We start from the raw sequence: 13,320 nt of genomic DNA on the forward strand, positions 1-13,320 counted from the left end.
ACCATCGCACAGCTTAAAATCCTCACAACACTGCAATGGTAAAAAGGGATAGCTTTTTCCGATAATGGCATTTATCATAGGACAGGCCCATCCTCTACTTCTTGGCCTAATCAGCAGCCATGCAAGAACTGGAAAGTGTAATGATTAGGAAAGGTAAGTGGAATCCACCTCTCCAAACAATTACTCATGCCTTTCACAGAGTCCCATCTCTTATGTTGGGAACGCTCGATTTCAGAGGCCTCCTCCCATGAAAAAGATGCTCTGAATGCCCTAGGTAACTTGTTTCACTGCTCAAATATTCCAACAACTAGGAAACGTTTCCTGAGGAAGTGGTCAGCCTGTGATATTTCCCCTGATTCTGCACAAGGCAGTGCTCAAATAACAGAAAGCCTGATCCCTACGGCAATTATTTTCAAAGATGGGGAGAAAGCATGATAGTAGCTAAAATTGGGAGACACCAGGACTGCAAATTTTATTATGGGATCTCCTCACATAATTTGAGCATGGCACAAATCCGGGGTTTGAAAATGGACAAAGTTTCCAGCATTGTGAGACAATCAGACCGTTAAAAAGCAAATTTCTAGTTATTGAGATTGCAAACACAAGCTTCAAGAGCAAATGGGCAGCATTTTGTGAAATCCCAGAAAGGAAGGAAGTGAAGAGCAAGAGTCGTCAAGCTCCTAGCCAGATGACTGCCAGAGGACCACAAAAGGCAAGCCACTGACAAGTGCATGTAATTTCAGTATAACTAGTTCCCCCATCCCTTCCTCTGACCAGGAAGCAGGATCTCCACTGAGATATCTTCCTGCTTTCTCAGTCTTTACCATGTACATTCGTATGCTTAATCTGCATAATTTATGGAAGCTGTGTTAAAGAACCCCACATTTTGGAAAGTGTTGTTTTTAGAACACGAGGCTGTACTCTGCCTGCAGACGGCAACGTCTCCCCACCAGTAACACTGATTTACACTAAACACACACACACACACCTGGCTCTTGCTGCTGAATGCCCACTGACTTCAGCAAAGAAGAGCCACTGAGCAGTTCGTAGATGTAAGACTCCACCTGCAGGCGGGACAGCACTGAAGTGTACGAGTGCAGGGCCAGAGTCTGATGGATGTGCTCAGCTTTGGCTTCAAACAAGCTCCTCAGGTCTGCCAAGGCACCTTCATTCATTTCAACTGTCTGGTAACGATGATGGCCAGAAACTTTGCACTGATCAGCACAGACGCCCTGCAAAGGAATCAACATCAGTGCTATTCTGATGTACAAGGACTGGCAAAATCAACAACTGAAGGGAGGATTTAATTCACAGGTGTGTGACGGGAGGACAGGACAAGAATGCGGAAATGAGAATTGATGCCATCATGCCATGTAAAATCCAGCTGGTGACACAGGGGTTCATGGACCTTCCTCCCCCTTTCCTGATCCAAGGTTCCAAACTATATGAATCAGCCCCTGTCCCCAGACACTGTTCATCCCATTTCATACAAATGGTCAATACACAGCTACCAAAAAGTCACAACCAGCAGGAGCATCAAAGTAGGGGGAGAGGGCTAGGAGGCGTGAGTATCTCAGGATACTTCTGCACCACACATTCAATGAATGCAGGATGGGGGTGTTTTCTGAACAAGGGTTTTATCTATTGATTGCTATAAACTGTCATAGATAAATGGAGAAAGCCCCTGAATTGTCAGAAGCAACCAATAATGGAAGGCCACCACCCACACGCTATCTTTGCAATACTACTTCCTGTCAATATTTGATCTCGTCTCTTCAAGCATTCAGGCTGCCTGCAACCTGCCTCCACGTCACTATAAGCTTGCATGCTTATAGTAACCTGTAAAAGGAAGAAACATTTTCTTAGCAGTAAGCAAGTAAATGCTAATTAAAGGGGGAGCGGATCAGCAAGTTGAAACAATGGATACCAGATTCATGGATGTGGGGGCTGCCAGTACATGTTCAGAATTGCAGGTGGCAACCATATCAGTGAATTCCTTCACATGAAAAACCAGCATATAAGAGAACTAAGGGCCAAATCCTATCCAATTTTCCAGTGCCGGTGTAGCTGTGCCAATGGGGCACGCACTACATCCTGTGGTGGGGAAGCAATCACAGAGGCCTCCTCAAGGTATAGGAACATTTGGTCCCTTACCTCAGGGCTGCACTGCGGCTGCACCAGTGCTAGAAAGCTGGATAGGATTGGACCTTAAGTCAACTTGTTTTCTCCAACATGCTAAATTTCGATACGTGCAAGAGATTTGGGACAGAATTCAACCCAGGACACTTTCCTGGTCACCAACATTCAGAAGTGCCAAAGACTCAAGAGGGCTGAACCACATGGTTCTGGCAAATGTATGAATTAAGACTCCAAAACAACTTCTATTACGCCACCTGGATAGACTGCTGTTTGTCTGTGAACATCCACAGGCGACCTTTGACACTGTGGAGATCTGATGTCATGGTTTGCAGCTCTGCCTCAGCCAGAAGCAGGTGCTTTCGACAGCGCCAGTAGGTCAGCAACAACTCATAAAACTCGTGCCTGTCTTGATGCGCGACACTTGCGAACTCCTCCACATAGGATTCTACGTTCTCCAGCCAGGAGCATGGCTGAAATATCTTGAGCTGCTCTTTGGTAAAAGGCACCAGCTCTGGTTCCACTGGAATCTCAGGATACAGCCTACCCTTAGGTAACAGTGCCTTGATGGCAAGCACTGGTAATCTCTCTTGAGTTAGTTCCAAGGGTAGATCTGGATACAGTGTTTTGAAACCAGAATTCTGTATGCGTTCTTTGACTTCTTTTATGGGGGCAGAAACGGTTGCCTCTTCCGAAGAGTGGACAACAGGATGCTTGTTGTGTTGCATATTCTCAGTTTCTTGGTCCTGTTCACTTCCTGCTGGCGAAGAAACACTCTTTTCTGATAGGCAAAAGGTTGTCATTTCACTAATGAGCCCATCAGTAAGGCTCTGAGGATTGGCTACTGTCTTTTCAACATCCTTCTGCTCCTGCAAAGCTTTTGCCTCAAATTCATCCACCTGTGTTAAAGGCTCTGTCAGGGCAGCTGCTGGGGAGCCTTCATTCATCAGGGTTTTCACAGTTGGTGGGATGTCACACATGTCATTCCCACTTTGTCTCTCATTCACTTCATTATGGGGCCTGCACTCTGGAAGGTGTTCCACCTGAGCGTTGCTAGATTGAGAAGATCCTTCTTGGTTTCTGATTGCACTGGGAAGAACTGTCCGAGGCTCAACACCCTCTTCTTCGCTTTTTTTCTTTTTTTCCTAGAAGAAATGTAAGAAGCAACATTAAAATATGGGGTCTGAACAACAGCAGTGGGCTCATATCGCAGCAAATCCAGACTGAGGACATCAAATTGGTCCAAATTACCAATGACGCAATGCTAGCAAGCAGGTCTTACAGGTATGAAAAATCAGACAAACTCGTCTCAAGATCCAAGACTATCTATAGTCATTTATAAGCTGGTCCACCCCCAAGAAGCTCAGGGCAGTGTACATGGCCATGTCCCATCCATTCATGTCCCCTCTCCCTTAGGCCGAGAGAAAAAATAACATAAGAACATAAGAACAGCCCCACTGGATCAGGCCATAGGCCCATCTAGTCCAGCTTCCTGTATCTCACAGCGGCCCACCAAATGCCCCAGGGAGCACACCAGATAACAAGAGACCTCCCTCCCTTGCATCTGGCCTTCTGACATAACCCATTTCTAAAATCAGGAGGTTGCGCATACACATCATGGCTTGTACCCCATAATGGATTTTTCCTCCAGAAACTTGTCCAATCCCCTTTTAAAGGCATCTAGGCTAGACGCCAGCACCACATCCTGTGGCAAGGAGTTCCACAGACCAACCACACACAGAGTAAAGAAATATTTTCTTTTGTCTGTCCTAACCCGCCCAACACTCAATTTTAGTGGATGTCCCCTGGTTCGGGTATTATGTGAGAGTGTCAAGAGCATCTCCCTATCCACTCTGTCCATCCCCTGCATAATTTTGTACATCTCAATCATGTCCCCCCTCAGGCGTCTCTTTTCTAGGCTGAAGAGGCCCAAACGCCGCAGCCTTTCCTCATAAGGAAGGTGCCCCAGCCCCGTAATCATCTTAGTCGCTCTCTTTTGCACCTTTTCCATTTCCACAATGTCTTTTTTGAGATGCGGCAACCAGAACTGGACACAATACTCCAGGTGTGGCCTTACCATAGATTTGTACAATGGCATTATAATACTAGCCGTTTTGTTCTCAATACCCTTCCTAATGATCCCAAGCATAGAATTAGCCTTCTTCACTGCCGCCGTACATTGGGTCGATACTTTCATCGACCTGTCCACCACCACCCCAAGATCTCTCTCCTGATCTGTCACAGACCCATCAGCCTATATCTAAAGTTTTGATTTTTTGCCCCAATGTGCATGACTTTACACTTACTGACATTGAAGCGCATCTGCCATTTTGCTGCCCATTCTGCCAGTTTGGAGAGATCCTTCTGGAGCTCCTCACAATCACTTCTGGTCTTCACCACTCGGAAAAGTTTGGTGTCGTCTGCAAACTTAGCCACTTCACTGCTCAACCCTGTCTCCAGGTCATTTATGAAGAGGTTGAAAAGCACCGGTCCCAGGACAGATCCTTGGGGCACACCGCTTTTCACCTCTCTTCATTGTGAAAATTGCCCATTGACACCCACTCTCTGCTTCCTGGCCTCCAACCAGTTCTCAATCCATGAGAGGACCTGTCCTCTAATTCCCTGACTGTGGAGTTTTTTCAGTAGCCTTTGGTGAGGGACTGTGTCAAACGCCTTCTGAAAGTCCAGATATATAATGTCCACGGGTTCTCCCACATCCACATGCCTGTTGACCTTTTCAAAGAATTTTATAAGGTTCGTGAGGCAAGACTTACCCTTACAGAAGCCATGCTGACTCTCCCTCAGCAAGGCCTGTTCGTCTATGTGTTAATTATTATTAACACAGAATTAATGGCCCAAGGTCACCCAGTGCACTTCACATGCAAGAAGGTATCTGAACCCAAGTAGCCCTGGTACAAGTCCAGAACTCTAACCACTACCCCACCATAGGCCACTTACTTCCAAATAAACACACTTAGGATTGACTGAAGTCATAGAATCTGCAAAAATGTGCACCAGCTAATATACACACCCCATCTTTCTCTATCTGGTCTCCATGACTTCTGCCATACTGTTTCTTATGTTTAAAACAGCCCATCTCTAGCTATTTATCAAGCCACATTCCTCCCTTCTGTTTCAAATTCATGCTTCAGTCATTTCTGAGCTGTGCACAATTAGAGTTGGTATATATTTGCTCCCACTCCTTAAGAGCCATAGAAGGGTCTAATGCAGACAGGGACCATGACATGGGAATTTTAACCCTTTTAAAAACTTGATGAGTATTTGAGAGCACTTGAGTCTATGTGATCAGTCAAAAGAAACAACTTGAACAAATCCTGTTGCATCTGTCAGCATTTCTGCTTTTCTTGCTATTTTTATTTTGCTCGCTAAAACAAGAAGAAACAAATTTTTGCCACTAGCACTGTGAAGATAAAACTTCCTCAAAAACCTCAGGATCAGGATAGGGTTTTCAGTTATCACAGGGAGAATTAAGTTCCCCATGCAACTCCACCCACAGACCCAAGACCTACAAAGATACTTGCTCACCTCCTCATAGCCTATTCCTTGTTCCCTTCCACAACTTTTAGTTCCAAAAAATTAAAATACACTTTATAACTAAAATTGTAGTCAAAGTGCATAAGGATATAGTGGAAATGGAAAAGGTGCAAAAGAGAGCAACCAAAATGATTGGGGCACCTTCCCTATGAGGAAAGGCTACAACATTTGGGCCTAGAAAAGAGGCACCTGAGGGAGGACACGATTGAGACATACAAAATTATGTAGGGGCTGGATAGAGCAGATAGAGAGACACTCTTTTCCCTTTTACATAATCTCAGAACCAAGGGTCATCCACTAAAGTTGAATGTTGGGAGAGTTAGGACAGACAGGTATTTCTTTACCCAGCGTGTAATTAGTCTGAGGAACTCCTTGCCACAGGAAGTAGTGACGGCATCTTGCCTAGATGCCTTTAAGAGGGGACTGGACAAATTTCTACAGGAAAAGTTCATTACAGGTTACAAGTCATGGCAGGTATGTGCAAGGTAGAGGTAGGCTGCCTCTGATTGTCAGATGCAGGGGAGGGCACCAGGACGCAGGCTGTGTCTGTTGTCTAGTGTGTTCCGTGAAACATTTGGTGGGCCCTTGTGAGATACAGGAAGCTGGACTAGATAGGCCTTTGGCCTGATCTAGCGGGGCTCTTCTTATGTTCTTAAGAGCAGACTTGAAAATAATCATAGTCTTGGTCACCTGGGGTGAGGGAGATTGTGCTTCCAGGGAACAAAGAAGGACACTTCACAAAAGCTGGATATTTCCCAAGTGACTAACACACAGGTGCTGCAGACTAGGCAAAATTTGTATGCATTTCTAAGACTTGTAGCTTGGCAGGCTGCAGAAGGAAGCTCATGCACATGTTTACAACGTTCACGATTTTAAAGTCTCTGACTTTCCTGTAGCAGCCACAGCATTTGTGGGGTTTTAAGTGGCAGTTCTGCCTCCCCTGGGGTCAGCTGATGTTTTTCACTTCAAAGGGGCTGGCAACAGATCAGAATAAGTACAGTAACGTGAAAGCATGTATTCCACAGAAAATAACTGGACTGTGAAGATATCAGAAATGGACTGCATCCTCAACTACCATGCATGGGCTTTTGCTTATGAAATGCAGTTTTCCAGACTCCCCCTGCACACATCACAAATGTTCCCGAGGGTTGAAGGATCCTCCTGAATTGTGTGCACCCACATATGCTTAAGCAAGAAAAGAAACCAGAGAAAAATCAGGGATTCCCCCACAGAAGCAGAGCTACTAATGCAAGAACCTCTTTTAATCCATTAATTTGCTGAAATACATCCCCTATAAACTGCTAGGCCTTATTCTATTTTCAACATTTTTAATACAAGATGCTGTGGTAAGAAACTTAATTCTTTGCTTTGTAAAATACATCACCAGTTACTGATAGCATGTATTTTTTTACATGAGGATCCCAAAACCTAACACAAGTTAAGAGCCTCAAGAAAATACCATGTGAGAGTCACATTACTCTGAAGTACTGAGTCCAGCTGACATCAGAAGAACACAGTAGACTTTTTTAGCCAGCAAAATAACTGACTCACAAAAGTAGCAAGCATTCAAAAACTACTACGCCGTATCCACACAATATATGGTGTCCATCAGATAACTAAACAACCGAGCTTTCATTCCTTTACACAAGAACATTTTTAGTCCTCATGATTATGGCTGCATGAAGTGAAAGCAATTTTTAAAAACTCCTTACAGCAGGAGACGTTCCAGAACTCAGCTGCAGAGCACATTCTTCTTTGCATGTGGATGGACCCTGATATCTCCAAATAGGGCTGGGAAAGACCCATACCCAAGGTGTTGGAGAGCTGCTGCCAAACTGTATTGACCAGATCAGCAGTTCTCAAACTTTTTGGTCTCTAGAGCCCTTCACACTCAGGGGGCCCCTCCAGCATGTACACGGAGTCTTGGGAAGCTCCAGAGCATCAGTACATACATGGAGTGATGCAGCACCAAGCAGATGTTTGTGGTGTGCTCATGGAGTCCCTGAAGAGGTCTCGGGAAACCCCAGAGCTCTGAGGAGCACACTCTGAAAATCACTGGACTAAATTAACCTAGAAGGATTAATGGTTTTCCTCAGAAGAAAGCAGTTTCTTATATCTCTCCGAAGACTGAACTCAGTAAACAGCAACCCCCCCACAGACATTTATTTAGTTAAAAAGATTTTTATTTCACCTTTCTCTCTAAAAAAAGGACACCCAAGGCAGCTAACAAGTCAAAGAAAAAACATAAAATAAAAATATAATACAAAATATCAGAAAACAGTGAGAAGCAGTTGCTGCCACCACCAATATATACCATATCTAGAAATTTAAAAAGCCTTCAGGAGCCACCAGGAGGTTGGAAGTAATGCGGTTAATCTCAGCTCAAGCAGAAGCGAGCTCCACAACTGCAGCACTGCCACAGGGGAGGCCCTCTTTCACATCATCACCACCCAAATCTCGGATGGAGACAGCATCCCTAGAAGCTGATCTTAGCAGATGGTTAGCAGACAGGCCATCTCAGAAGGGGCAATAATTCTCAGGTATCCTGATCTCAAGACATAAAGAGTTTTAAAGGTCATCATGAGCACCTTGATTTGCATTCAGACACACACCAACCAGACATAAGGGAGCTGAAGCTGGAAAAAGCAGCACTGGGATATCAAATTGTCTTACTGACTGGTTGCAGGCTTATTTTCACTTTAAAATAGCATGGCCCAATCTAGCCTAGGACCACAAATGCAGTAGATGCTTAACCCTTTACTCCTGTGTGGTTTCCCCACCAAAAATCCTCCACCCTGCAGAAAGTGCCATTGCAACCAATGACATCCAACTTGCCAAAATGAATCAGTAAGAAAAAGTTGAAATAACCCCTATACTGTGTTCCTAAGCGTCTTTGGCCTTCAGACCCTTTTGTGGGCTTCTGGTTGGCCCCTGCTGGAAACTAAATGGAGACCCTGGGCTTGGCTCAGCAAGATTCTTAGGTGATGGAAAAGGCTACTGCCTTCAGGCCTTGCTTGTGAGCTTCCAGAAGCACCTGATTGGCCACTGCAGCAAACAGAACACTGGATTAGGCAGGACTTTGGCCACATCCAATGGGGCTCTCCCTCACTTGTTCATTTTTTTTTTTTAGCTTTATAAACTACCTTCCATGTGTAATGCAGAAGACCATGAGGTAATTTACAAGTCAAACACACACTAACCATTCAATAAAAGTATGGAAGATACAAACCAAAAGGGTAAAGTAAAACTAGAGCCAAACACAACACCACAGAAGCAGCAGACAATCAATCATTAATCACTGACTAATGGCAATCCCATTAGTCAAACATGGGTGTTGCCAAACAGAAGCCTTTTAAAGATCACCTTCCAAAGGCCCAGGGAAACAGGAGGGGCTTCAGCAATTTCCAAAAGGCCAAAACGTGAAAAGCCAAATTAATCTACTCCAAGAAACATTTTCATAGCCTTGAGGCAACCACCAAAAAAGCACCATCCCCTGCAGATGACAATCAACCTTCAGCATGCAGAATAGAGCCCCGCTCAGAAGATTTTGTTTGGAAGGCAGATTTACTCAGAAGCAGGCAGCTGCTGTGATCCAGAGGAGTGACCACAGGCCCACCATGCCAGGATGGAGGAACAGCCAAGGAACACATTTTAATATGGCCTTCCTACACATGTTTAGGTACCTTCTGCAATGACTGTGACAGATATGGCACTATGACCCAGACAACCCTCAAAAGAATAACTGCTACAACCAGGAAAACAAATCCAAAAAAGGAAGTGCCTTTCCTCCCAAGCTCAATCATCAGGGTTTCCTCAGCCTGGAAGCTGGTTGCTAAAGTGGCCAGGGAGCAAACTGTCATGGTTAACACCAGTTCCTCTGCATATACACAGCCACAAATGATCTATAAGATCCTGGCTCTACTATGACTGAAACAGAACAGCTGTTTAAAAATCAAAAACCATGAATTCAAAAAGGAGAATGGGAAATTAGGCAAGATTCAAATCCTCATGCAACCTACTTAGATTCTTTTTCCTACCTAGACTCACATACGTAGTTACAGTTCTGCTGCTTGCTTTCTAGATTCAGAGAGCAGTGACAGCAGCATACAGATAACTCTGCAAGTGCTGGTGGGGGGGAACCATGTCCTTTTAATCAAATTCTCCCCTTTCATGGGGTTCATTAGAACTAAGATTCTCCTTTTCCTGTTCCTCCTACAGCTTCTCACAAGAGGATCACAACTGATGCACCAGCTGAAGATCTACCAGGGCACTCTTGGCCATGGCAGGAACCTGACTGATCTCAAGAAACAGCTCTAAGCCAACTAGCTGCTCCTTCAAAAGGAAGGCTAAGACAGAACAGCAACTGTCAGCAAAAGGAGGGCTAAACACTTCAGCAACTAGCTCTCCTTCTAACCCATAGCATGTCCATCTAGTCTAGATTATCTCAGTTTGTTTATCTATGTCCAGCCCATCACTGCCTCCAGTCTCTGATTAAGGACAACTCCCTGAAATCAGGTGCCATAATGAGATAAGAGTTGTCATCCACATACTGATGACACCTCAACCTCAATCTCCAGAGACAAACCTCTCCCAGCAGCTTAGCATGGATTCCAAACAACTAGTGAGACCCTAAAGAACAACGGGTTGAGTGGCAGACCTCCAATGCCACTGTATGAACCCTCCCATTTGGGGGAGGCCCTGGTCTAGAGTGGCAGTCCAAAAGAATAGTCAATGGTACTGAATCTTGCTAAAGGTCCAGGAGCACCCAACAGGGGTGCACTTCTAGTCTTATTCCCCAGCACAGCACATCAACATGACAACAGTTCCACGGCCAGAGGAAGTCTACCCCAGGGAAACCAGGGGGACCAGCCAGGACAGCTAGGGAAGTAGAGCCTCCATGGCCAGGGGAGGTCTACCCCAGGGCGCCAGAGACCGGGGGGGGGGAGGACCGGCCCTCCAGGGGAGGCTCTTGGCTTACCTTGGCTCGGGCCCGGCTAGCCTTGGGCCGACTGCGGGGCTTCACGGCCTCCGCCATCCGCCCTCGGAGGGAGCCTCCTTCCACCGCCCGCGGCAGCTCCCCTTCTGTTTGTTGTTGTTGTTGCTGCTCCTCAGACAGGAAGTGGGGAAGCTCACGTGACCGGAAGTCTTCGCTCGAAGTCACCACGAAGCCTAGAGCGGCAGCGGCGCCCGCCATAGAGATGCAAGAGAAGGCTAGAGCGTCGCCTGCTGCTCGGACTTATGGGGGAAGCGGAGCATCCAGGGCAGAAGGGCCGCCTTGTTCCCCGCGGTCCTAAAGGGAACGGTGTCGTGGCAGCCAAGGTGTTTCTTAAAGGCGCAGCAGGCCCAAATTCCTGCAGCCCCCAGCTTGGTGATGAGGGCCTGCAGCTGGAGCAGGGGCTTGTGTCGCTGACGCAGGCCCCTCTGCAGTGTCAGCACGTGTGGTTGGCCTGTGCAACTCCTTGCCACAGGTTGCAGCCTCTGGCACACATCTCCCTCCTGGGCTTCCTCTTGCGCTTTGGTGTACAAGCTCTCTCTCTCTGCAATGAGCTGGCCTAGAGAGAATGTTGGCACTGTGGAACTCCCTGCCACAGGATGTGGTGATGGCACTTGGTGGGTAGCTGGAGGGGGGCGGAGCACGTTTTGCTCCCCCTGCCGGGAATGACTCCAAAGGGAGGGGCCACTTGCCCCCCCCCCCCCGCCAGACTGGGTGCTCCACCCCACTCCAGCTACACCACCAATGGCACTTGGCCTGGACACCTTTAAAGGGGATTGGACCAGGAGACATTCCCTGACACTGAGTGTGGGAAGAGTTAGGACAGACAAAAGGATTAGTCTGTGGAACTCCCTGCCACAGGATGTGGTGGTGGCACCAGCCTCGGTGCCTTCACACAACACCAGATCCAGAGACACCCACTAACACTGAGTGTTGGGAGAGTTAGGGCAGGCAAAAGGAAGTGTTAGTCTGTGGAACTACTTGCCATAGGATGTGGTGATGGCATCTGGCCTGGATGCCTTTAAAAAGGAATTGGACAAGTTTCTGGAGGAAAAGTCCATTACGGGTTACAAGCCATGATGTGTATGTGCAACCTTCTGATTTTAGAAATGGGGTATGTCAGATGCAAGGCAGGGCACCAGGATGCAGGTCTCTCTTGTCTGGTGTGCTCCCTGAAGCTTCTGATAGGCCCTTGTGAGATACAGGAAGCCGGACTAGATGGACCCATGACCTGATCCAGCAGGGCTCTTCTGATGATGTCGTAGGTGGCCAATGGGCAGCACATGAGCCGAACACCCCAGCAGCTGGACTGTCCTTCACTGTGGCAGCCACAATTAAAGTCACAGACATTGCAAGGAAACATCAGTTTTGTAGGACGTGCCATCAGAGACGGACTGCATCTGATGAAGACCTCAGACCTGCAGCATGTCATGGTTAAGGTGCAGTGAAGTGATGCTGAATTACTGGTACTAGTGCTTGGCACTCTTGGCTTTGGGGTACCCTGTGTTGGCAACCTTCAGTCTCAAAGGACTATGGTATCGCGCTCTCAATGGTGGTTCTGGAACAGCGTCTAGTGTGGCTGAAAAGGCCGATTCGGGAGTGACAATCCCTTCCACACTGGGAGCAAGTTCAGTCTGTCCCTGGTCTGTCTCCCTGGCTGTGGGCCTTCCTTCTTTGCCTCTGATTGTTGGCCAAGTGTCTCTTCAACTGGGAAAGGCCATGCTGCACAGCCTGCCTCCAAGCGGGCCGCTCAGAGCCAGGGTTTCCCACTTGTTGAGGTCCACTCCTAAGGCCTTCAGATCCCTCTTGCAGATGTCCTTGTATCGCAGCTGTGGTCTACCTGTAGGGCGCTTTCCTTGCACGAGTTCTCCATAGAGGAGATCCTTTGGGATCCGGCCATCATCCATTCTCACGACATGACCGAGCCAACGCAGGCGTCTCTGTTTCAGCAGTGCATACATGCTAGGGATTCCAGCACATTCCAGGACTGTGTTGTTTGGAACTTTGTCCTGCCAGGTGATGCCGAGAATGCGTCGGAGGCAGCGCATGTGGAAAGCATGTGGGGCACCCAGACCTACAGCATGGAGAGCAAATGATGTCTGCTGCTCCCCCAGTTGTGAGAATGCAAAATGACCCAGTGCCTCTGAGTACCCAGCAGCAAAATGGAAGCATCGCCTCTTCTCTGGCATTTGCCTCAATTTTCCTCCTCCTCCCCCCCCCCAGAATGGCTCCATAGAGGAGGGAAAGGGGCCCCTTGCACACTGCGGCAAGGCTCCCTGCAAATCTTAGTGCTTTACACCCCTCTAGCTATGCCACTGCTTTCCAGAAGCTCAAGAGATAGGCCCTTGGGGCTGGGGGCCAAGAATAGGCCCTCAGTTTGGCTGTACTTGTCGTAAGAGGCGACTAAACAGCCACCGGGTAGATGGGACTCGTCAGCCTAGGAAGGCAGCTCATCTAAGAGAAGGAAACTCTGATCCCAAACCTCCACTGCCTTGTGGCTACATCCAGTTCTGGAAAAGGCTTCAGGAGTCAACCTCGAGGCAAAATCAGGAGCCGGAGTCCCTTAGGCAGTTCATGGCTGAACACAGTCACGTTCTGGCAACTCCTGCGACGCCGCTGGAACCAACCGTATTGGC

General features: G+C 47.3%; 1 protein-coding gene across 1 annotated transcript in view; it reads right to left on the reverse strand.

Annotated features, from left to right (window-relative positions):
* The window catches only part of EPG5 (ectopic P-granules 5 autophagy tethering factor), a 69,622-nt gene extending 58,839 nt beyond the window's left edge, over positions 1 to 10,783 (reverse strand). Inside the window, exons 1-3 of the mRNA XM_066615176.1 lie at positions 10,670 to 10,783; positions 2,394 to 3,281; positions 989 to 1,232 (exon numbers count right to left, since the gene is read on the reverse strand). Coding sequence (XP_066471273.1) covers positions 989 to 1,232; positions 2,394 to 3,281; positions 10,670 to 10,726 — 1,189 coding nt within the window. The 5' untranslated portion in view covers positions 10,727 to 10,783. The remainder of the gene's footprint in view (positions 1 to 988; positions 1,233 to 2,393; positions 3,282 to 10,669) is intronic.
* Positions 10,784 to 13,320: the final 2,537 nt, after the last annotated feature.

Source organism: Tiliqua scincoides, chromosome 2 (assembly GCF_035046505.1).
Source record: "Tiliqua scincoides isolate rTilSci1 chromosome 2, rTilSci1.hap2, whole genome shotgun sequence".
NCBI lineage: Eukaryota > Metazoa > Chordata > Lepidosauria > Squamata > Scincidae > Tiliqua > Tiliqua scincoides.